Source organism: Cyrtonyx montezumae, unplaced genomic scaffold (assembly GCF_038088225.1).
Source record: "Cyrtonyx montezumae isolate F1298 unplaced genomic scaffold, pur_monq_1.0 scaffold_8, whole genome shotgun sequence".
Taxonomy (NCBI): Eukaryota; Metazoa; Chordata; class Aves; order Galliformes; family Odontophoridae; genus Cyrtonyx; species Cyrtonyx montezumae.
Genome location: NW_027072089.1, coordinates 97,718,095 through 97,743,585, shown reverse-complemented (window position 1 = coordinate 97,743,585; position 25,491 = coordinate 97,718,095). Strand labels below are relative to the sequence as shown.

General features: G+C 39.9%; 1 protein-coding gene across 2 annotated transcripts; it reads left to right on the top strand.

The window, feature by feature from the left end:
* Nucleotides 1-5,847: 5,847 nt before the first annotated feature.
* Nucleotides 5,848-23,287, top strand: HERPUD2 (HERPUD family member 2). 2 transcript variants are annotated; one of them, XM_065752360.1, is made up of 8 exons: nucleotides 5,848-6,006; nucleotides 11,745-11,822; nucleotides 14,911-15,024; nucleotides 17,039-17,196; nucleotides 20,293-20,415; nucleotides 20,727-21,050; nucleotides 21,845-21,959; nucleotides 22,231-23,287. In XM_065752360.1, the coding sequence occupies exons 1-8, from the start codon at nucleotides 5,860-5,862 to the stop codon at nucleotides 22,390-22,392; spliced, it is 1,221 nt and encodes a 406-aa protein (XP_065608432.1). In that variant the 5' UTR covers nucleotides 5,848-5,859; the 3' UTR covers nucleotides 22,393-23,287. The 2 variants fall into 2 exon arrangements, with proteins under 2 accessions (XP_065608432.1, XP_065608433.1); XM_065752361.1 differs by lacking the exon at nucleotides 11,745-11,822.
* The last annotated feature ends 2,204 nt before the right edge of the window (nucleotides 23,288-25,491 follow it).

The following is a 25,491-nucleotide window of genomic DNA, read 5'->3' as shown; positions in this document are numbered from 1 at the left end:
TATCATGCTATTATAAAATCTTCTAGCTACAAGATTAGCATTTCAGACAGAGAAAGTTGTACTTTCCAGAGGATTGATGTCAGGATGATGCCTAAAAAGACAGACGAGCAAAGAGAAGCATTTGGAAACTAAGTATTTGGAAGCATTTGGAAGCAAAACCTAAAACAGCTTGTTTCCACTCAAAAATAATTGAGAATGTTATCACATCACATATGAGACAATGGCTCAGACAGAACACATTCTAAATGTACAAAATATATGAGTTTCCAAAACAACTGGGTCTTGACTTTGTAGATACTTAATGCATGAGTGGATGTACTGAGTTTCCTGGGATTGTCGTGCATAACATTACTTGTTTGAGTCTGCAAGACTCCAGTCCTGTGCACTGACATCTGCAAACTTGTAAGATGGGAACTCCAAAAATGAGGAATTCCTCTGAAGAGTAATGGTTCCTTTCCTATGGTCCACATAGCACTTAGCATGCACTTGCCATTTCTGCTGTAAATAATGTGCCTTGTATGTAAGTGATGAGCCACGTACATAAAGCTATTAAGCAGAGGTTGAGAAAAGAGAAGGCATTTTGCAATCATTGGGCTGGAAGTTCTTAAAAGTTGTTCCTCTTCCCCTCACTGAGCCACCTTCTCAACTTTGCATGTTTTCTCAGCAATTTGTGATTTTTTTAAGGGACTGTTTTCAACCTGTAGAGCACTGACACATGGCATCAAGTAGCACAGGAGAAAGAAATGCAAAGAGCAGAGCTGAGAGGGATACTGCCGTGTTGTGCGTGGAGCATAGGAGCAATGCTGCTCTGTTCTGCCCTCTCTGTTTCCTTGATGCCACATCTCAGGAGATGGGGAGGCTCCTGGGGACAAACAGTGCTGCAGCAGTTCTTGGAAGAGCAAACCTTCCTGTAATAAAATGCTGAGTATCCACTTACATGTCTTAATTCTTTCCATGCATGTCCTTTTTTGCTCTCACCCTCTAAATCTTGCTCAAACTGAAAAACAGGAATTTTGACCCATGTCTGGGATTTTTGTGCAGCTAACAGGCTGACTGGATCTGCAGTAGTGCAGATCAAATAGTGCCTGTCTTGATAAGTAGCCAGTGCTCATACACTGATCAGCTGTACTTAAAATGAATGTAAATCTGAGGTATCTGTAGCATGTCACACTTCCTGCACAGATGCTAGTTATCTGAGTTTGTGCCAGCAGATGCCTGTATTTGTGTTTTTCCCTGTTGTCCGCGGCCAAAATCAGACACACTAGCACAAACTTTATGCAAGATAAGATAAAAAGCTTTTAGAACACATGACAGAGAGCTTGTAATGTACATCAGTGACTCGATATACAAGTTGCAGAGTTTTTCCTTGGAGCATGAAAAGTTCTGGCTGCCATCAAATCACTTATTTTCCTTCCTTGAAACTGGCGTCTTTTCCACAGGGCTGTTCTTAAACGGGGGAGAATTTGTTTCATGTCATTCCCCCATAAGCTGTGCCCTTCCCTAACTGATTTCTTTCTTACATTGCCCCAGCACTGGTGCTTGGCAGTATCTTGAGCTAACAAGTTTCACAAGTAAATCCCCATCTGCAGACTGTTGTACATCCACCTCATTTCATCCCTGCCTGTAGAGCACAATGAGTTAGGCACCTAGCCTACACCTAGGCACTGTGCAGAGAAGTCTCTGCCCCAGAGGGATTATAACCTCACAGGAAAGTCCAGCAAATATCAGAGAACAAGGAATCAATCAGAGCTGGGAGTAGTATTCCAGGTTTCAGTATCACTTTATCGTATATTACCCTATCAGTATCTGCATAGCAACTGACTGCAATTGCTTTCATGTGGGCAGCCTGCTGGGTCCCTTAAAGTTAATGGGGAATCACATGAATAAAGAAAGCTGAGGAAGATGAAAGAAGATGTTGGATCAGAGTGATAATCTCCCGAGAAGCCTCTTTTGGGCAATAAGGTCAAAGGCTTTTTTAAAGTTAAAAATTAAGTATATAACTAGACTGTTTTATTTTATTTTATTTATTTTTATTTTTAATTCACTGCCCTGCAGAAGAACTCATCCTTTGTACCCATGCTGTTTTGTCTCCAGTTTTTCTCGGGAGTGGCTCTGAGTAATTGGAATTTAAAAAGACAAATAATTTGTAAACATAAATGGTATTTTTTTTTCTTGCAAAGACAAATGCTCTTTTGAAACAATTCGTGGAAGTGCCTCATTTTGCTCCATAGCTATTGTAACAATTTGTTTTCAATTAAAATGTTTGAAATAGTGTTTCTTCAGCATCCTACAATGAAACAATTTGTGTACTACATCACTTCAATGGTTCTCATGTTTAGAATGGATGAGAAGTGATTGAAAAACAGGTGTAATTTGAACACACGCAGTAGGAAGAAATAATAGGAAAAAAAAAAAACCAGACAAAAACACCCAACACAAATAAAACTCCCTAACAGATCTGTAAGCAAAAAGCCATTCTACACCACAGTGTGTGTCTGAGATGCAATTATAGACCTGGTCTGAGAAGATATACCATGGTGGTCTAGCTCCTTCATTCGGCAGCACTAGAATATAAAGAAGGGTCCATTCAAGCTCTGTACCAGGAAGCTACTGCTCACTCAAACCTTTTCTAACCCTTATGTTTAGCCAGAATTTTTCTGTTTGATTTTCCTTGAAACAATAAAATGCCAAGATATTTTCTCACCTGTATGTGCCTTCTGAAGCTCCTCATGAGCAAGAGTGAGGGAAAAACTATAGATAACTGCTACTCTTCTTCAAATCTTGAAGCTGTTACCAGAGCAGAAATATCCACCAATGAATCACGTTTTCATTTCACCATTTCAAGAAGTTATTCCTTATTCATTTGTTGCCAAGTGAACCACCTGTGCTAGGACCACTGCACCCAGTAATATGTGTTTTCAGGATTAGTCAGTGACAATCACTTCATACCTCTGCTGGAAACCAGGTAATTGGTCTTGCAACACTTTCCTCCCTAAGCTTGTTGTTTAAACTACAGCTAGGCTGGATTCATTGAAGTCCACATCCGTGTTGTATTCCATCCACAAGCAACCGCTTGCAGGTTAGTGGGGCCTTAACGTGTCCTGTTCTCTACAGGTGATTTGCATGTGAAAGAGGGAAGCTCCCTATTTCCCTCTCAGCTTGCTCCACTTGAATTCTTCGGTCGCTAGAAAAGAGAAAGCTCATTAACTTTCTCATCGTCAGAGAGTTCGTAAGGTCTCTTATTCTCTTACTAGCCGCTAAGTCCTCAAGACCTTCTGTACGGTACTGGCTTCAGCTGCTAACCCTTGTGAAATTTAATGAAGACAGTCACCAGGCTCAAAAGTTAGTGGGAGGACTGAGTAGTGCACATAGAGAGGATCATTCTGTAAGTCCTGACAAACAACCGAGAACCCATTATTATATTTAAATACACATACATTTCAGCTTGTTTACTTTCAGAAATGTCAGGACTGACAAATCACATGCCCCTTACTGAAAGACTCAGGCATGTAGTCAAACCTGTCCATCAGTGCTGCTAATATGGCTACAGGATTTCCAGAGACGTTTTTGCTCGTGGAAATCCATTATGGAAATTCCTACAGTGTTGTTGGGAATTAGCAAAATTTCTCATTCAGAGGAGCTGCTATACACTTCCAGAGTGACAAAACCCATGTGAACGTGACCTTTCCCTTAGTTTTCTTCAGGAAAAAACCTCTCTGGCTTCATGTATACAAGTGAAAGGAACAAAAACAGGGCAAACCCACTCTTTCCTCCTTGTACCTTGGGTTTTCCAGACAATTAAACAAATGTGAAATCTGATTTACAACAGAAAGCCCTGGAAGGGTCAGAAATAATGATTTTCTCAAATCTGCTTGTGCAAAAGAGAGAAATGTGGGGAATTTTTCATGGCAAAGCAGAGGTTTAAAAAGTGTCTTGGCAGAAACTAGTGTTTCTGAGCATTCAGATTCTCAAGTTTGTTCTGGTTGTGATCCCGCCTGCAGGTCAGTCATTTCACATGACCCCAGCTATTAGTATAAATAGCAGAAGAGGCTGAATTTGTTAGCTACATAGCAGCTTGTAGCTGCTATGATGTTACAGCTCCTAGACTGAACCCTGCTGGTTTGTGTAAGGTAATGAAGGAAAAAAAGTCAGTCCAGAGTTTTCAGATTGCATACTCTCAATCCTATCAGAAAATAATAATAATAATATATAATTCATATATATAAAGGAATTGGGACTATACTTTGCTGGCAACAACCTGGGGTTTTGATGTATTCCAACTTGACAAATGGATATCAACATGGATTATACATGCAGTCTAACTTCTATGCCTAACTTAATTTAAATGCCTAGAGATACAGGATCTTAGATGCTCTGAGTTGCCTTTTGTGTAGTCTAATGGCTGTATGAGAAGCCTAAACTCTCAAATCACATGCCGCTGTTAGGACTTACAGTCCCTCAGCCTCTCATATCATTTCAACATATGAATTCCTTTATTAAAAACATTCACTGATAATACCATGCAATGTATATTCATAAAATGCTTTCTGGAATGTAAACTAATGTCAGACTTTTTTTTTTTCTTTTTTTCCTTAACTTAGTTTAAAGTTTTATTCCTGTAATGAGATCACAACAAGAATATTTCTGATCCCAAGGCCCTGTGCACAGTACAAAGATATGCTCTCTGAGCTGGCATACCACGAGGTTTCTAAAATGACACCATATAAGAGATCTTAGGTCATGACTTAGGATATTTCTTGGTCACCCCAAGTCTGGAATGTTTTATAGTAGCCTTTGTGCGTTACAGGATCGCTATGTGAATTGCCAGGCAATGAAATTGCAGCCCATCCTAGCTGCAAAGTTGTCAACTTACAGTTTACCTTGATTTTTGCCCATCAATCCTCGCAATTGCTTCTCTAGCTGACCCATTTTGGTGCATCACCATATGTGCGAAATTTCACCACTGCTTGGAAATTCTATTCTTGGAAATAACTGGGAATTGAAGTTGCACTCCCTGCTAACGACAGCAAGTTGTAATTGAAAGAAGTACAAGGAAAGCACTGTTTTTTCCTTTTTTTTTTTTTCTTTCCCTGCAATAGGTTTTTTTGAAGTGGGAATGAGCTTTACTGTAGGGATGTTCATTAGGAATAACACCAAGTGATCTTTTTCTTTCCTCACCCTTATTTTGTGTATCAGAAAGCAACCCTTAACGGCGCTTTCTCCTCAGAAACTGAAAACTCTGTCAACCATAGCCTGAACAGGCTAATGGCGGGACCCCTGAGACTTGTTTTATCATTTCACACGTCCCTCGTGGGACACCAGGCAGATCTCTCCCCGCGCCATTCTGCTCGTAAAACGGCAGTGTGACGTCTCGGGGAGAGTTACACCACGGCGTCCCCACAGCCCAGGCATGACGGAGTAAATTGGTCCGGCGCGCTGGCTCCGCGCCTTCACACACCCTCTCGTTACGTCACAATATGTCACACACACCCGGAGGAGAGTCGCAGCGCGCATGCGCGATGCCAGCCTCCCGCGAAGCCTGCGTGCGCCCCCTAGCGCATAGATCGGGTTGCGGAGGAGGAGGTGGACGAGGGAGGCCGCGCTTCCGGCCTCCATTTTACACAAACAGCAGCGGACCGCAGGTTGAGGCGGTGCGGCTTAGCTTGTGCTCTCTCGTGGGCGTGGCCGGCCTTCCGAAGGTGGCCGCGTGTGCCGTGCAGAACCGCCCCCCGCAGGGATGGGCGCCCCCCGCTGCCTGCGGAAGTTCCGCCCCGAGCGTTGAGCGCGTTCTGAGCGCGCGCGGCTCCGAGCGGCTCCGTGTGCCGGGCGGGGGGGGGAGGAGGGGCAGAGCCCGGCAGCATGGAGCAGGGCGCGGCAGGACACCCGGTGACCCTCATCATCAAGGCGCCCAACCAGAAGTACACCGACCAGACCATCAGCTGCTTTTTGGACTGGACCGTGGGCAGGCTGAAGTCGCACCTGTCCGACGTCTACCCCAGCAAGCCGGTGAGTTGTCGGGCAGCCCCCGTGTTTCGTGTCGCTGGCCTCTGTGGCTTCTGACGTGGGGAGGCCCTGCGCTGGGTGCTGCGCGAAATAAACAAGGAAGAGCCCTGCTTTCCCCGGGGCTGTACGTGTAGGGATTGGCTCTCTGCTTCCGGCGGGGTCCAAGCATAAACAGCTGCTCTTCTGTGTGCTTCAGTGAGATGGCAGCTCAGCATGCTCCACTTAACTTTCCCAGCGCCGTGTTGATATCTATTCATCACATGTCAGGCTTATTTCTGTAAACCTAAGCGTTCTGTCTGCGGCGGTCGGGGTACTCATAGAGACAAACTTCCGCTGTCTGGTGGGCTCAGAGGTGGAACAGGCAGGTGAGTACTCATAGTGCCCTCTGAAACGTGGGATTGAGCGACCCCTTGGGAGTTCATTCCTCTTGTCTTTTGGGTTGCCATGTTTTGAGGTGGGGCTGGGAACTACCATCAGCTGCTTTGCAGGCTTGTGTGATGGCAGCAGCTGTATTTTGCAGCTGTTAATGTGAAACTGTACGGATTTCTGTTCAATAAAGGATATGTAGATCTTTCCTCAGCTCTGAATTTGACAAATGACAGAGGTTATGAAAAAAACATCCCACTAATGGAAGTGTAACACCTGCTTAGAATGGCCGTCAAGTAGAACAGCATATTTGATTCTTCTGAAAACCTGTTCCAGAAAACTGTACAGACACAGTGATTGGCTTTGTCTCTATGCTGCAGTGGCATGTAGGGCCTGGGCTTCGCTGTGCAAAATGTCCAGCTAAGGTTGCCTTTATATTGTGGATGATTAGTATTCACCTAACTCAATAATATAATTATTGAAACTTTTTTTTTTTTTTGGAGGGGGGAACATGACTGAAATAGTAGCATTGTGTCTGAAAGGGATTTCTCCTGCAGGAGAAAGCAGGGGAAGAGCAGTCAGAAGTTGAGTTACTGATGCATTGTATTTGAGAACTTGTGGATTTAGTTATTGCTGTCATTAGGTCCCTTCTGAGAGGCTACCCACTGCAAAAAGGACAAATAACACCGCTTCAGCTGATTGCTAGAATATCCTCTTGTGGGGTATTTGTATTCAAGCATTTATTTTCTCATTCACCCTATGAGCTAGCTGGAATGGGCTTCTAGGAAGAATCCTTAATGAGCCAGAGGTTTTTATGTTGTGTTGTGTTAACCAGTATTATAATGTTATGTAGCAGTTGCCTGAAGCGTCTGTCTCCTGTTAAAAATTGATGCCTCAGTGTACCTTGCCTTATTAAAATGTAATTCAGAATTAACTGCACAGTATTAAAACGAGCAGTTCAGAATCCTCGAAACTGTTCTGGGTTAGGTGATGGCAGTTTCTTTAGTGAAAATTACCTCAGTATTTCAATTTAATTTGGCTTTAATGTATGTACTAACTTATTTGTAATTAAACTCAGTATTATTAATTTGAAAGGTTCTATATAGTAATAACATGGGAATGTAAGAGAAGGATCTCCTCTGTGTGATCAGATGGAGAAGTTTATCTTTTGGCTGCTTTTGATGTAGTCTTGCTGCTTTGTTTTGTTTGTTTTTAATTTAAGCTTTATTTACACATTTGTGCTTTTAAGGCCCTCTTTCTCTTTATTTTTTATTTTTTAAACAGAGAAGCATCAAAAATGTGTCAGTAAAATGTCTGCATTCCATGGATTGATATGTCCTGGATCTAACTTCTCCATGCTATTTTAAAAGTGCAAGGGTACATCAGAACACAGATACTTCGTGCAAGTATTGCAATGTTCTCAAATTGAAGGATGCAAAGTAAGAATCAGCTGCTATCACTGCAGAAGAATCTTGCAAGTTTCCACATGTGACTTGTGCCTTATTCTCCTGTATATATCTGTTTTTTTTTCTGTTTAATTCAATAACAGCCCTTACAGTAACTGTCCATTGAGGGCATGTCTTCAGAAAATGTGATTGTTGAAATAGGCAGGTGACAGGCTGGGCTTTGAGGCAGTGTCATTGTGACTTTCCTAGATAAATTTGTGTGGATTACTTATGTAAGTATGTATAAATTCCAAGTACAGCGTAGATATAAATTGAGTTAGCTGCTGTTAAAGCTGGAATTCGTACTTTAATAAGTCACTGAATAAGCTAGTGGTTTAAATCAGCATTAAATTAGTTTGTGGGTCCATACTAAGGTTCAGTATGTCAGTTTTTTTCCAACTGGCCTCATTGTTTTTACAGTACTCCAGTTATAACTTCCCTAAAATGAATGCTTATTGAAGAAAAGAGAACTTAAAGAAGCAACCTGTACATCTCAAACCTTGGTGGATCTTGCGTTCTGTGTGTTAATTGCTGTTATCAGTTACACCCATAATTGTTAATTTAAAACTCCTGTTTCTCATTTCCTGTACTACCTGTCACCTAGCATGTATTTCTTCCCACAGTTCTAACCAGATGTAGTTCTTTGGGGTTTTATTTCCTACAGATGAGTGGCAGAGAGGCTGAATGACTTGAAAACCAGATGTCTTGCAACTGAAGCTGAGGATAGGTCAGAGGATGGATGTTCCTAGAAGATGTTACTTTATCATGTTCGCTTTAGTGGTTTTGGAAATGTTCTTGGCATATTTAACTTGAACCGAGCACTGTAGGAGTCTTGCTTGAAAAATGGAAGGGAAAAAAGCTGATTAACTGCTAATTTAAAATTCATAGCTTCTGGATTACGATCAGAAAACTGTCTTTTCCATCCCAAGTTTGAGCTTTAGCTTTTGAGTCCTTGAGTTGTTTTATCTTGAGTTGTGAATTTACTTCTCAAATTGGGGCTACTAGTTAGGATTTTTGGAGTCTTTCCATTGCAGCTGGATGTTTGGTCCAGCAGCGAGCATGTTCTTTGAGGCAGGAGCTGTGGTGTTCAGTCCTCTGTGACACAGGGTGAGTTGAATGCCAGTTCAATTTGCTTTGGCATATATGTGAATTAACTTTGTTTTCATGTTTATTGCTTTCTTCCATCCCCATTTATTTATTTAAAAAGAAAACCTCTCAGGTTTCAGGATTGTAGGATGGGTTTAACCCTGAGAATTACGAGGGATAATTTCTGTAGTGCACAGTTAGATATTGCAGCTATGTAGGGAGGAGTATGAAATTCAAGAATTCTGGCTGCTTTGGCAGGGGGGTTGGACTAGATGATCTCTAGAGGTCCCTTCCATCCCCTACAATTCTGTGATTCCTGCATTAATGTCCCTGGCCTAATATGTTTAACAGTATTCAGTTTTTGTTAAGTTAAGCTATAAGAATTTATTTTGTGGTGGGTTTTTTTTAATTTTATTTTTTTTATTTTCCACTGAGTTGGAATGCATTACTGCTATAGCAGTCAGATCAGAGAGGTTTAATCTGTTTCTTATCAGTAAAGTTTTTATTTATTAAATAACTTGTCATTATATGAGGGACTGGGAAAGTATGCAATTATGATACTGAAGGAAACAGGCTGAATTGAACCATGTAGGAAATAGTGTTACTGGCAAAATACCACATCCATGTGCTGCTGTTCGATGGTGGTACAAAATTCTTAGCTTAGGGCTTCTCTTTGTTTTTTTTAACTGAGTTTGTCTCAGGACCCTGAAGCATGGTTTCTGAGACTTTTCCCTGGTTCTGCTAATGATTTGAAAGTTTTCTGCAGTCTTGTTGCTGTGCTGTGATTTGCAGTTGCTCTGAGAAGGCCTTTCCCTGGTATACAATGCAAGAAAACTTGTATCCTGTTAGCAGCCTATTGCTGACTGAAACAAGCTGACAACAAAATAGCGTGATTCGAAATAATTTAGTTGGATTTGAGAGACTGACTTCTTGTTGTTGCTCTTTAAAAGAAAATAATCAGTAGAAATAGTGCAGTAATGACTTTCAGTTCATTGCACTATTTCGTCATTGGAGCTGGAAGTTAATCACAGCATCACAGAATTGTAGAGGTCGGAAAGGACCTCCAGAGATCACTGAGTCCAACCCCCTGCCAAAGCAGCTCCCTAGCCCAGGTTGCACAGGTAGGCGTCCAGGCGGGTCCTGAATGTCTCCAGAGAAGGAGTCTCCACAACCTCTCTGTGCAGCTGTGCCGGTGCTGCATTACTCTCGCTGCAGAGAAGTTCCCACAAGCTTTCTATGCTTCAGTTTGTGGCCATTTCCCGTTGTCCTCTAGTTCTGTGATTTGCTGTGTCACCAATTTAAAATATAGGATGAAAATAATATAGAAAATATTTCTTCCAGTGTTACACAATAGAAGCAGTTCTGTATTACATATGGCAGGTTAGCCACTTGTAGTTCAAACCCGTGTACTTAATCATGTACAACTAGCATGACTTTAGATTATTATATATATATTTTTTTTAAAGCAGAAACTTCTCAGATATGATGCATACTTATGGATACTTTAAGCCAAGAATTTTAAATTCTATGACTATAGATTATTTAGGGGAAGAATTAAGTTCTTCAGTTAACTCTTCTGTTTTCTCCCAAGTTGCTGGACATCACAAAAAGGTCATTACCAGGGAAGAGATTGTCAGGGCTTCTGAGAAAGCTTTACCTTGTTTGTGTGAATTTCAGCTGTTTGGGTCTTAGTGTTACTGTGCTTGCAGCGAAAGCAACTTGAGGGGGTTGGGGGAGGGGAGAAAGAGGGATTGAAGTGGTGTAAGGCTGGCTGTTTGCATGGTGGGAAGATTCTTCAAATATATCGTGCTGATAATGCGTGTCAGTTCCACTGGTGTTAGGCTACATTTCCTCATCTAGCATTTGGTTAGGTTAGCATTCTTCCCAGTGATAAGAGCTGTTGGATTAACTTATGGTACAAGCGGATATCTAAATTGAAGTAGGTAGCAGTTGGGTTCTCTTAAAAAACAAAACACTTGTTTCTGTATGGGTGAACGTTTAGAAGCTTTTCTCATGAAAGGAGCTGTTTGTTCACTAAGTTATGGCAGCTTAGTGTTATGATTTACTGTACTAGACATCTTACTGTTGTTAGGTACCACAAATACAGTCATCATGATCTCCTCAGCTGGGAGTATTTAAAAGTTACTGCCTTATAAATTGAGCACCGTGTATTTTTAAAGAAATCTTTATTATTAAACAGCTCTAAAGTGTGGAAGTAGTAAGAACAGACAAATAAGCTTATTTGAGTTTGAAGGCTCCTTATAAAAAAGAAAGACCTTTTGCTTCTGAATGTGCTTTTAATACCTCCCTCTTCTTGTTTCTTCTTGTGTGTTTCATATTTTCTTTGGAGGGATGATGGGTGGTGGGAGATAGGGATGGTAGCGGATAGATAGACTAATAACAGGAATTCCTTACAGAAAAAAATTGAAGCTTGCCATTTTCCTGTATATTTTAATGACCATTCCATCATTATACTATTTTTTTTCCCTTGCTCCAGCCACTTCTCCATCTGCTTTGCCAGCAAGCATGTGGGGAATGGGAGCAGGGTGAAGAGTGAAACTCCTTGAAATGAAGGGATTTTCCGAATGTGCTTAATGGTTGTCTTGAGCAGCACTTATCAGTTAAGCGATGTTAAATGTTAGGGTGCTCTTGGTGAGTGCTTAATAGCAGAACAGTTTTTCAGAACTAAATAGTCAGCTGGACTTGGAAGGCCTCTGAAATGTTTTAAAGACTGTCTATTTGTTGAAATGCTAAGAGGTTTTTTCTCATCTGCATATGTTATCACCAGCTGTATGTCCCTACAGCTGGAAAAAGCTAAATTCCTTTCTTTGTCCCATCTCCTAGTCCACAAAGGATCAGAGACTGGTGTATTCTGGCAGACTGCTTCCTGATCACCTGCAGCTGAAAGATGTTCTCAGAAAAGTAAGCTTTATATCAACACCCTATGATTTCTGAGCAAAAACACGTTTTAGGAAATAGGAATTTAGATTTGCACTGTTTTAACTTCAAGTTTTAATAATAAGCTACAGCATGTGACCAACTATCTAACGTTGATGTATTCTGGAAAATGTATTTTCAATTGTCCCTCGTTTGTGTGACTGTAATGCTTGTGGATTGAGGGGTGTTTCTGATGGATGAGATTTAGCTTGCCTAAAGCCCAAACCAGTGATACGACACTTCCTGCTTTGACTCAAGCAGGATTATTTAACAGAACTCTGTTAAAGTTTGGGTCATAGTTTCATTTCCTGGACTTAAATCCAACAACAAAATCCAAAAGGGACTTGTGAGCAAGTTAAGGCTAACGTTTTATGTGCAAGTAAAGACTTTTAAATTCACAGATGGTTTTGCTGGGAGAGGTGTCTGTTGTCCTGGCTTTATTCTTCAGGTATCAGCTATTCCTGATGTTTTAAAGCAATGCAAGAACCAACAAATTTATTTTGCTGGCTTGTCTGACTTTGTGCTCCTTAGGCAGCATGAAGTCTAAATCCAAATCCTGAATACCCATGGCATCTGATGTAGAAAATCTTGAAATGTGTGCGCTTGGTTCTCAGATTGAATTGCATAGCTTAAGTGAATGCTGCTGAATAATTGAGACTTCATCATGTTAGTAATGTTCCTAATGTATAGAAAAAGAAATATGTTTTTAGGGCAGAGTATCAAGAGCTTTCTCTGTTTTGGTTCTGGTGCTAACAGATAATCTAGAGCACTGTTGACTGTTCTTTAAACTTCCATTAAACAGACCTGGCTGCACCAATAGCTGTATTTAGGAAATGTTTCAAGTCACTAAACAGTTGTTACATCTTGTATTCATTAAATATGTAAGATCTGTAATAGAGCTCATGAGCATTTGTAATGGTGCCTTTTAGTGAAGTGCTGAAGTTATAATCAGTATGAAAACTGCAGAGTTGAGTTATGCTTTTCTGTTTTATACAGAGTGAAGTCTCCTCCAAAGGAGAATATTTTTTTAGTAAAAGTGAGTAACGGCTTCCATGTCAAATAAGGAGAAACTGATTAAGTATTTTGAGTATTGCTGAAGTAGGCTGATGCTGTTGTTCTTTACACTCTTGATTCTGAAAGAAACCTTACAAAGTTGGATTTACCTGCTTACAAAAAATGTGGTTATATTTACTGTGTGTTAAGTTTATTACAGAACTGAACTATTGCCAGCTGGTATGCTGTACATCTTAAAGGTTTGTAGAAGTATGAATGAGATTTTGCTCAAAACAAATATTGTGATGGGCAAAATCAAGTCTGTATCCCTTAAATTTACTTGGTCTGCCTGCAGCAAAGTCCTTGGCAGTAAATACAAACTGTGTCACGCCTTGTTAATCTGATAGAGAAGCTGTCTTCCCTCAGTATAAGAGGGATATTCTTAAGAGTGTTTTAATTGGTATAGGCCTTAGGTTCAGTTATAAAAACTGACTGAACTTAGAAAAATATCCATCAGATGTAAGTACACAGGCTTTAAAGGGTGAGGAAGAGAAGAAAGTTGTGTACTTCGGGCTTGAGCTTTTGAAAGAAAGATGTGTTAGCTCTTTATTTCAGTTTCATTCGGTATTCTTCTTATTCATTTAACTATAAATTCCTGTTATTCTGAGAGGATTTCCTGAGTCTTTCAGATTAGCTCTGTGATACTTGCTTTTTTGATACTGAGCAGTGTCATTTTGCTGATAAGAAATACCTGGAGGCTGAATGGCTGGGAGCATAGTGATTTTTCAATGAGTTATTACAACATATTATTCATATATAAACAGTCCCTTTCTGCCTGCCTTTGCCTCTCTAAGTCACTTAAGTTATTTTGTAGAAAGAAAGTAAGTAGTTAGGGTCATGGCTTTTGACTTGGCCAGAATGCTGATCATTTGTGTTCAGAGCTGTCTCATTATTGCTCATTGTCACCAGCTAGTAGGAAGTGGCAGTGAGGCTGTGCTGGAAACTGAAATGCAGACTGGAAACTGTTGTATGCAGAGGAGTTGCAGTGAGTGTGCATAGAGGGAGACTGTGCTAGCCAGAATGCACAGTGGTATTCCTAAAGGTCAAAGCTGAAAAATAAGTAAATATTTTTAATTCTTGTATTTCTAAATGTCATCACATTATTTACTGTAGCCCGACTGCACTGCATTGGTAGGTGCAGTCTGTAGTCATATAAACCACAGCCCATAGGTGTTAGTCTAGTCTAACTAGGTGATAGCTCTTTTTCTAGTAATATTTGTATATAAAATTTGATTAGAAGGAAGCTGTAGTGTGCAATTTAAATATGAAGAGCTATTTTTGTTGCTGTGGCCAAATGTTTCCATTTGGAATGGTAAAACAGATTCAGATTGAAGTTTGTTATGACGTCCATGTTTTGTAGGGGAGCGTATTCGCAAAGAACTGGTGTAAGCTGATTACTTTTATTGCTGACACGGCTTTGAGTGATCCTATTGGTTCACTTCCTCACTTAGAAGTATTTAGGAATGCTCAAATCTGGTTTGGTGCTTTGAATAGCGTTTTCAGAGTGTGTGGTGTCTACAGGGTAGGCTTGAGTTAAACTGCAGTGCCTAGTGTATTTTTCTTATCTTGTCCTGCTCATGGAATTCTAGCTCCATTCTTTGTTTTCCCTGTTACTGAATAACTCTGTTCGTTAAATCTTAACACAAACGTGGACGTTTGGGAAATAGAACATTGTAAAGAGTAAGATTTTTTTTTTCCAAAATAAAAGTGAAAGCCTAACCTGTGCTTCCTTATATTACCCTTGTGTGATATTTGGTTCTGCAAGACTGCAGCTTTAGGGGAAACTGTGGGTAAGTGAATGCTTAGTATGTGATTGAGGACAGCTATGAAGAAAATGCTAGTTTGACACAACAATCTCTTGTTCTAGGCTCGATTTTTAGTTTCGTGATCTCTATTTTGTAGGATGTTTTTACTGATTAAAAAGGAAATTTTGAATGCATTTTTAAACAGTCTGCCTTTTTTTTTTTTGTAAATTTTGCAAATGTTGTTGCTTCAGCTCTTCCATCTCTTTAATTTTTAGCAAGATGAGTATCATATGGTCCATCTGGTGTGCACTTCCCGGACACCCCCAAGTTCTCCAAAACCGAGCACCAGTAGAGGTGGTCATGGAGCTTCAGCCTCCAGCAGTAGCTCAGTGAGTTTGTTTGGTTTTTTTTCCCAATATAGTGAACATAAATTTCTTCTACACTGAGGAAGTTTTCCAGCAAGTTATCTTCTCATTTCTAAAATTTCACTGTAAAAGCAGAGGTATCTTATGAATGCATAGATTTATATTTGATTATTTAAAGGTGTCACTTAAATTAAACTGTAACTTATCATGTTTATTAGATGATCGAGCACTACTTTCTCTAACCTATTATCTCTTATCCACTTTTTCCTTATGGAACAGTGTGTGTTCCTTTCTTTCCATCTTCTTGTATCTTTGCAGCTCAGATTAGTTTTGTGAATACCTTTTGTGTGAGGTTAAATTAGAGCCTTCCTTTAGAGTATGGTGGAACGTGGCCAGTATTCATTCTGCCTGATGAGAACTGGCCTATACTTAGGCAGTTCCAAAGCAATCAGTGGTGGTGTTAGACTGCAAGAAGATAAAGAATAAAAAGCATTTATAATGTTGCATTAGTAAGTTGTTCACAGAATATTTTTTTTCCTGTTTGGTGCATTTTGAGTTCTGTCCTTCACCTTTCCCAGCTCCTACACTGGAAGTGATGTTGTTCTTTAGTTGTACTCAGTTTTAACAGAAGGGAAAGTAACGTTTCTATTGATGATGTTCCTGTTGTTACTGTCATTTTCTTGGCTTTTCCAGAGCTGGTGGTATCATGAAGTGATCCACGAAGGTTAGTCAGAAAGGGGAGTATACAAAACTGTTACTCTTCATCTGTGGTGTGTTGATTATCAACACGTGAAATACCCTTTCTGTAATAAGCTTTCTGTCTTGGTTCTTTTATTGATGGTGTACTGTTTCTGACTGCGATGTGACATAAAAAGTGACAGTTTCCATGGTGGAAGAGTGAATAGTCATTGCAATGTCTTTCCAAAGACTGTTTTCTTTGTAAATAGCAATGTAAGTACAAAGGGGTCTTTTGTTTTATTACTACATAGATTAGTTACAAGTATTGTTAATAAGTATATTAATGACTACTTAAAGCAGTCAGTGTCTGTGGTGTTGAATTTATGATATTTGGAAGGAAGGAAACCAGTTCCAAGGCTTGAATGGCCTTCGTTCTTCCATTTGTTTTCCCTGCTGTGTAGTGGTAAATTTTTCTCATTTTCCTTTGTAGGGCAAATATGATAAAGATGTCTTAAATAATTGCAGCTTTTGAGTAAACATCACAGTAGTACTTAGCAAGGGGAACTGGAGACACAATAAAAGTAAAATAATGCATCTTGGTGACCAAGTTACAGTCTTGTTGTGGCGACAAATGGTCTAGGAGAGCCAGCTGTTGTCCTGCTTCCAGGGTTAAGTATTTGTCCTGGAATTAATTGAAGGCCTGAGACCCTGTGTAGGTGTATTCCTGTCAGCCTGCATAGTTCCTAGGTACCTTCTTGTTATTCTCTTCCTCAGCTCCTAGCAGTTGGTGTGGTGATTTGGGTTGGGTGACTGTCAGGTTGGAGAGTGTGATGGTCAGAAGAGTAGAATGGGAAGCTGAAGACAGGGACAGAGGAGAAGGGTATTTTATTGTATAGCAACACCTCTCATCTCTGAATGTAGAGCCATAACCTGAGTTTATAATTGCATCTGTTAACGATGTGTTAACAGTAGCCTCTAGAATTTGTTGCTGCTAAGTTGTTTTTTTTTAATTTAACTTCTGTGTTTCAGCTTTTCGAAAACTTGTTTCCCAGTGATTTATGGATTTCCCTTGGAGCTGTCAAATGTGTGCTTCTGAAAACTTCACTTTTATGTGCAACTGAGTGCACTTTTGATTTTGTGGGGTTTTTTTTTTGTTTGTTTTTTTTTTTTTTGTTTATTTGTTTTTAATACAAAACCTTGCCAGAATAGATAAAACCCCAGTAGTCTTGCTTGGTGCCTATAGACACAATAAAACAGTTATAAACCAAAACATTAAAGCAAGTAATTTTTGTAGGACATAGTTGTAACCTTTTTTATGGTGGTAAAATTATCTCCAACCTCAGTTTTATTTCTTTTGAAGAGTTTGGACAGTTCTGGATCAACTGCTGCCTCACCCAATAACCAAGAAGCTTCATCTACATCTTTGAACACTAGTGCAGATGGAGTGAGACATCGTAATCTCCCACAAGCACAAAGCGATCCCACACCAAGCCACCAGTTTCCTTATTTAATGCAGGGGTAAGTGAGATTGGAAGGGCTAAGGATTACTTTATACTCTTTAAAAAACACTCTTAAATACTCTGTTACAATTATGTTTTTTTAGCAGTCTTCAAAGTGATTTCGGTGTTTCGTCTTAAAGCCTATGTCACATATGGAAGCATTTTTTTTTGTATGAGCATTACTGTTTTTAAGCCATGAGTCATTTGAAGAGTTAAGTGTTTTTGGTGCTCCCCTTCAGGCTGTTCTTTGCTTTGTGCTTTCTGCTCTTGACCTGTTGATAGGAACAAGTGTAGAATTTATCTGATGGTTGTAGTTAGTGGATGCAATTGACCAAATTGTTGTCTGGTTGCTCTTTCTACCCCTTTATTGTGATCAAAAAGACCAAATTTTTACCAGAATATGATGATTCTTGATTTTTGACGCATGAGATTCAACTCTTCACATGTTCATACTGGATTCAGTTTTAGAAATGAGGTGATTATGTGCTTCTGAACCTGCAGTATCTTATTTTCATATGTGAAAGGCCTGCAAAACAACCTATGAATTTGCCAGTGATGATTACTTCTGTCACTGGGAAAACGGATGTCAAAGAACTTAAAAATTTTAGATCTGTTCTAAAGGGGCCTTTTATTTAAGTTATTCTAAGTCTGAATCTGTAGTTTGCAAATAACGTGGATTGAGGGGAGTGGATTTGTAGACTGGAAGAGGTAGTGAGAACTTCGCATTAACACTGCATATATTTCAGGGCTTTCTGTCTTATTTGGATTACATCTAATATGACGAGCAAGCATGGGTGCATATTTGTTGCCCAAGTGCATTAGCAGTGCAACTGAAGCATATCTTTCAATTCAGTGAAACTCGGAAGAAATCTGTGTGGTGATTCAGTAGCATTCCTTGACGCAGTTAAAAAAATAGTAAGAAGAAATAACTGAGGTGATTTGCTTAGAGAGTACAGTCCTGATCTGAGCAAAAATACCAGAATAAATTATCTTAAAAAGTTGTAGGTATTTTTGTAAGACTGAATTAATGGAATGGTATGAAAAATAGAGCTTTCTTTCTTTGGGCTGCTAGGCACTGGCTTTGCTCTACTGTAATACTGGTCTGTGCCAGTGTCATTTGTAGTCATGTGTTCTTGAAACACCTTTTAGTTCTGTCAGCAGTCTTCTCAATTAGTGTGCTGAATCAAAAACAGATGCATCTGCTACCTGTGTTCCAGCAAGAAGAGATACCTTCTGTAGTTTTAGATATTCTCTTAAACGTCATCTGGGGCAATAAAATCTAGCATGGATGTAATTCTTATATAGGCAGGGACTTGTTACAATAGGTGGAGATTTGTAGCCAAAACTTAGGTTGCTTTGTGGACTTTTAGTGTCATTTCATGACCAAACAGAGCTCTGTTCTAACTGCGTGATGAATTATAGACTCTATGATGAGTCTGCAGTCATGGGAGTCCATTTCCTTGGGCATTTTGCAACGTTTTCATTAGTAAAAAAAATTAGTACAACTAACTAATACTAATATTTGGCAATTAAGTGCTGGTTTTGCTGTTTTTTTTTCCAATTCCTGGCACAAAACTTCAGCATATAAAGCAAATCCTGTTTGAGAAAACAGCTGTCAGATTTTTTAATTCTGTTCTCTATAATATTTCAACACTTTCCTCTTGCTTTAAAGTTTTTATAAATTACATTGACCAAAAATCTAGAGTTGAGATAGGACTGGACACGTAGCATGCTTGTCTACCAAGTCAGTCTTCTGTTGTGGAGAGCAAGAACAGCATTGTCTGCTGCTATGGGCTTTGTTCAGGGCCCTGCTGTACTGTGTGGGTACAAGTGGAACAGATGGATTCAGTCCTGAAACGGCTTGCATTTCAGATTGGAGAGTATTTGGAAGTGATGAGAAACATGAAGGTGGTGGGATTATTTGTCAAGTGTGGGCAGCCCACCTAAAGAAATGTATCTGCATTGTATACGTGCTTAATGTTTGAAAGCAGGCAGCAGAATGACATACAGACAGCAAACAGAATGTTCCAGCATGCAGATACCAGCTTTGCTTCATCAGTAGCATTTGTCTTAAAGTAGCAAGTAAACAGTGGAGGATATTGAAATAGCACTTGATATCCCAGTTTCATATGAAATTAAGAGCAAATGAGATGCCTGTGTGGGTCAAGGTTCTTAAGCAAATGCAGTTATTGGCAGTGATGTGAAGTGATAAAGACTTCTATCAAAAGTAAGAAATGACTAAATCCAAAAGCAGCAAACAGCCACACAACTCTGCTAAATCTCAGACTGTGAAAATTTTTTTCATGCATAAGATGGAAAAAGGTTTAGATACCTTCCTCCCACCTTCCTTTCTGGGTGTGTTTTGTATAGCTGGATGCCTGGTACACTACGGCAGTCTCTTGCTGATATCTTTGCAAAGGTGCCTTAATTAGGGAACTGGTATAGTTCATGGAGCCATTGTAGCAGTCTCAGCTTTGCCTGCAATCTGAGTGATCTTTCTTTTTTATCTCTTGCATGTGAATCAGAGTTAAAAGCCTGTAGGGAGGAGAATCCTTTACCCTGCTAGGTATTGAGGGGAAACAGTTGTGGTGTATGGACTCTGTATCTGAAAGCTTTACTATGGAATTTTGCTCTGAAATTTGCTTTGAAATTGGTTTTGCTCTCTTTGCTTATGTTCAGTCCTTTGTCGGTGATCATAGCACTATTACTTCTAAAGGAAAGCTACAGAAGCTTGTAAGTCTTATGTTTCCCACAATGCCTCTAAGGCATCAGAACTTGAAAGAAATTCAGTGGATCAATTTCTGCAGTTATGCTCAAAATTTTAACAAATTGACAACTTGTTGCTTCTTTTTTTTTGTCCCAGAGATGAGGTTAGTGGCAGAAATATAAGTACAGAAAAGCCAATCTTCTTTCTTTCTTAACTCACTACTTTACTGTATGAAAATGAGGAGCTCTTTTAGAATAGTCTGAATGATCTTGCCATATTTCAGTGTTATTTCAGTGCATTGAAGGACAAATGAAACGAGAAGTGTTTCTTTAACTGTTTTTTGGAACTGGGGCATTTTATAAATGAGGAAATACAAAACTGAATATTTTCCTTTTAATCCTTCCACAGCAATATAGGCAACCAGTTTCCAGGGCAGGCTATTCCTGCTGGATTTCCTGTGTATCCTGCATTCAGTCCCTTACAGATGATATGGTGGCAACAAATGTATGCACGTCAGTACTACATGCAATAGTAAGTTTGCGTTGTACTAGGTAGTGCTGTGTAACACTATTGGAATGAGGATCTTAAATACTATTTGTGGGATCAAAATGTTTGTGCTTGCTTTATCTGGATGTGCTGTTTTTACAAGGACAAGCTTTGTCCACAAAATTAGAAAGTCCAGGGTTGGAATTAAATGGTTAATAAGTGAGGATTTAAGGGAAGAATGTTTTGACCTATGTTGCATCTGAAATTTTGGTTTCAGTAGTGCAGGGAAGAAGACAAAAGTAGGCTTAGAAGCTGTTTCATGCTCTTTGACAGAAGTTTTGTATTTGAATCGTTAGCCAAGCTGCTGTTTCGGCCCAAGTGACTTCCAGCACTGAACCAGTGAGGTCTACGGTTGCCCAGGCTGTAAATTCACAACGTGCTCCTGCAAACGAGCCTGCAGCAGTGCCAAACGTAGCCATCCAGGACAACAGGCCTGTGAACCCTAACGTTCAGATGAATGCCCAGGGAGGCCCCGTGGTGAACGAGGAGGACTTCAACCGTGATTGGCTGGACTGGATGTACATGTTCTCCAGAGCAGCTATTCTTCTGAGCATTGTATACTTCTATTCTTCCTTCAGTCGGTTTGTCATGGTGATGGGAGCCATGCTGCTGGTTTACTTGTAAGTATAAGACTGAAGTTCAACCACAGATCAGATATAGGGAATATAGTGCTAGTGTACAGTCTTTAAACTGTGAGTAACGATTCGAATACAGAGGTTTAGATACTGCTTCTTCATTGTAAGGCGTGTTCACATTCAAATTTCAGATCAGGGAGAGGAGCCAATTGGAAGGCATTCACGAAATGTTTTTACTGTAGATTGGATGCCTCTTAATACTTGAAGCACACTGCTTTTAAGGACCAATGATACTGACTGAGTGGGACTGTAGAAATGTAGAATTTGGGGATGAAAATTAAGGAAGCAGGTGTTGGGGAGGGAAGCTCGTGTAATAACAGATGTATTCTTGTGTAAATTTAAAAACTTTACTGCTTGTATGTGAAAAGAGAACTGCGAAGCTAAGCTCATTTATAGATCAAAAATGTGTGAAATTTATGTAGTCAGAGATAAGGGCTTGTTATGGAAGTGGAAACTATCTGGTGGAATTGCAGGGAAGCATTTTCTTGTACAGTGTATCATAGAGACCAGTATCTTGCCCACTTTAAGATGTATCAGTACTGTTGTCAGTACCCTTGCTGGAGGAAAGCACGTCTTCTGGCTCAGGTGGCTGCGAACCTAGCAAGACCTTTCTTAACCCAGACATCAAGGAATAGCTGTTCCACCTGGAAGTAAGACCTGTGGACAAGTGCATGCCACTTTCATTTGAAAGCACTTTTTGTACAAATTAATGCAGTGGTTACGAGAAAACTTTCCTTCTTTTTCAAAGAGATTCTCAGCTGTTCCATTTTCTTACGTAGACACCAGGCTGGATGGTTCCCTTTTAGGCAAGAGGGTGGCCAGCAACAAGCAGCCAATAATGTGGAAGGGAACCGTGATCGGCAGAATGCAAATAATCCTGACCTTGAGGAGATGGTGAGTAGGAGCATTTGTGTCTTAGAAGGCTTCCAGGTGTTACATTTTAAAGTATATGCAACTACCTGTTAATAATATGAAAAAACTATCTTGAATTTGGGATGAGTAAGATGAAAGTACTGTCGGAGATGCTTAAATGTATCCTTCCAGACTGACTGTCTCTAGTCAAGTCGCATGCCTTCGCTTACTTAATGCAGTACAATATTGCTGTTAGCTTTTGTCGAAGCTCTGCACAGAAGTAGCTGAATTGCTTTAATTTCCATTCTGAAAGGAACGACTTATGGATGATGGGATTGATGAAGACAGTGGAGAAGATGGAGGTGAAGATGCCAATATAGAGCAGCAGCCTGGATTCATGGCTTCTGCTTGGTCCTTTATCACAACCTTCTTCACATCGCTCATCCCTGAAGGGCCTCCACAATTTGGCAATTAAAATGAAAGAGGAACTGCATCAGACAGTCTCTGTAGCCATACATAGAAGTGGAGCAGATTCTAGAGTGTTTTAAACACAGTGCAATTTCACGAAATTTATTATGTTATCTTTTTGAACATGGTGTACAAAAAAATGTGTAATTTTTTTCTTTTGGCTTTCTCATGCATTATGTATTTTAAGCACAAGTGGACTACTAAACGCTTTCTCTAAGATTCTTCTTTTTCTGAAGAATGAAATGTAAAGATATTGGTCTTCCATGTTTTATTTTAATTTCAGATGTGTATTACACTGAGGCAAAAAGCTTGTACTTAATCTCCACCGTTACCTCTTTAAAGAGCTGTTAAAAATCATGAATGTTGACTGACCTTCCTAAATGCTGTCTGAATATCTTTGAGTTAGTTCCGTGCAGGTATGAATTGGGATTTGGACCCAGAAGAATGCTGTGAACACAAAGTTTACTTGCTAGTAAATCCTCTTTTCATGTCTTTAGAAAGCTGACAGCTTTTTATTGAGACTGCAGTGAAGTTCTTTAAATTTAGACATGGCTGACAGCTCTTCAAAGAGAATCAAAAGTGATGGGACGAACCTTAAATGTTTGATACATACAGTCCTTTTTAAAAAAACGTAGCTGTACTGGGGGAAAACATGTAAATTAGGTTTTTTTTAATAAAAACTATTATGGCAACTCTTTTGGATGTTTATATACGTATTTGGATGCAGACAACTAAACAGTGCATTGTTGAGGAGGATATGATTGAGAGTGGAATAAAGCTAATCACAGTGGCATTCCTGATACTGTCTACAATGATGTTTGTAGCAGTGCTGTACTACTACAGACAGGAGCTCAGTGTCACCATGTCTGCATTCTCTCTGCGTTCTTTCTAAAATAAAACTGAAAAAAAATGACAGTTTTACATGGGGGACTGTAGCTGCTGTCAGTTTTCTTCAGATTTTTGTCCGTTGAGAAGCTTTCCTTATTTTTGTCCTTAATTCTGAAGCTGTCGTGTCTTACCTAACTTCAGAATGGCTGCTGAGATCCTGTTAAGTTGTGACCAAAATTAAACCGGATTTCTAATGTACAGTTATGGAGCAAGGCTCTTAAATAGGTCTGAACAACTGAGGCTTTGTTTTCTCCTTGCTCGTGACAAACTACTGAAGTTGTGCAGTGAAGATTTGGACTTGCGTCTTGTTTGGTTTAATATTCTTTAAACATTTGTAAGATTTTCTAGGCCTTGTAGAATTCTATTTGGGGGTGGGGAATAAGTGTGAACCATGATTTTTAAACAAAACAGCTTAAAGAGAATGGTTTTTGAGCTACAGAAAACTCCTCAAGATTCAGCCTGTGCCTGTGATGTGGGAGGCAGCTTTGCGTTGTCAGCTGCTTTTATTCACTGGTTGCTGATTACAGAAGGCTTTGGTTTAGAGAGGGGGACTAATCTGAGTGTTAGCAGTTCACGTGTACTTGAAAGACAGTTTGCTCAGTAGTGCTTGTTGGAGAAAGGGGACTCACAAACTGGACCTGGAAGAGCTATCCATAGGGACAAATAAAAGTAGCTCGAGCTGATTAACATGTTATTCCCCTTAAAAATTAAAGAGGCAAGCAAGGTCCTGTGGCAGAATGTGCAGTGTTCTTTTATTTGTTTCTTTAATGTAAAGAAACCATATTTGTGATACTGATGTAATTTCACTATAGAATTATTGTTAGGACCTGGGCTGAGAAAGCTAAGGTCATTCTGCTGACCTTTGTTTGAACTTTTGTTTAGTCTTCTGGCCTGTGAACCTGGAATGAATTGTTTTCATGTCTGTGGAAGGAGGGATTATAATCCCAGGTGTTGTTTTTGATGGTTTTTCATGAATTAACGATGTTAACTGTTCTTACCCTCACTTAATTTTAGCTGTCCTTGGAGAAAAAATGCAGAAGCAGCAGTCATTTGTGGAGCAGAGAGCCTTCCTGAAATGCTTTGCTTAGTAACTGGGTGCAGGGTTAAATTGTAGTGATAAAATAACCACATTAATGTGAAATATGTCGCCGTAAAAATACGTGAACAATTTGTCTAGGCAGTGCAAGCTTGAGGTTCTAATTAACCCATGGTAATTAGGGAAATGAGTAATAGGCAAACTAAGAAAACACGTTACGTGCGATGGAGTAATTCTCATGAGCCTCTTCTGAGGGAGTTTTAAGGTCAACCCATTCTTTTTTGGTTTCATGCAACAAAACCTTACAGAAGAAATGTGGTTGAGATGAGGGTGCGCTGATGGAAGACAGCAGTGCTTCTGAAATTCCCCACTAGATGGTGGCACAGCACAGCCCCGGCTACTGCAGCTGCCTGCTACCAGACCAGCCTGGTCCGTAGAAGGCTTTTTTTTTCCAGTATTCTTTAATTTTCTCTTAAGGAAAAAGACCTCAGCCTGTGCAAGTGGCGCTCTTGGCAGCAGGAAGGCACGGCATGGCAACCTGAGCTTGGACTTGGGTGGAAAGCCTGTTAAGTGATTTATTCCATTTAAAGATCGGCAGTGACAGCTTTGAGAACTAACCGCTGCTTGATTTGTGTGCAAGTTCTACAGGCACCCGCAGCAGTTCCTTTCTGTGAGCGTCCAATATGCGCAAGTCAGATCTCAAGAGTAAAACCTGAGAAGCAGCTATTCATTCTACACAGTTAAAACTCAATCTTAAGTTATTAAGGAGTGTTTGCACTCATCAGGGAGTCCCTCGTTATAGTAAGTATCCTGTAAGTATCTTCCTGAGGTAGCTGGTGCTTGGAGGCAAGGCTGGGGAGCTTTCCCTTGACAAAAGACCCACCAACCAAACCCTTCTTGGTCTCAAGTCCTACTTGAGATTAGTGCATGAAGCATTGTGAGGGAGCTGTGAAATTGTTCCCATTGTTTTATCTCCTTTCTGGCTTCAGGGCTTCATAGTCAAGAGGTGTCTGAACAGTCCTACTTGTAGCACTTAGGCTTTCCCATTCAGATGCATGTGGTAATGCTCCCGCTTGGTCAAGTATTGCTGCAACAAGTTGGGCACCCTGCTGTCTTCATCTGGCTGAGAAAGAAAAACAGCTTCCAGATTGTGACACAGAGCTGGCTCTGGGGAATGTGGGA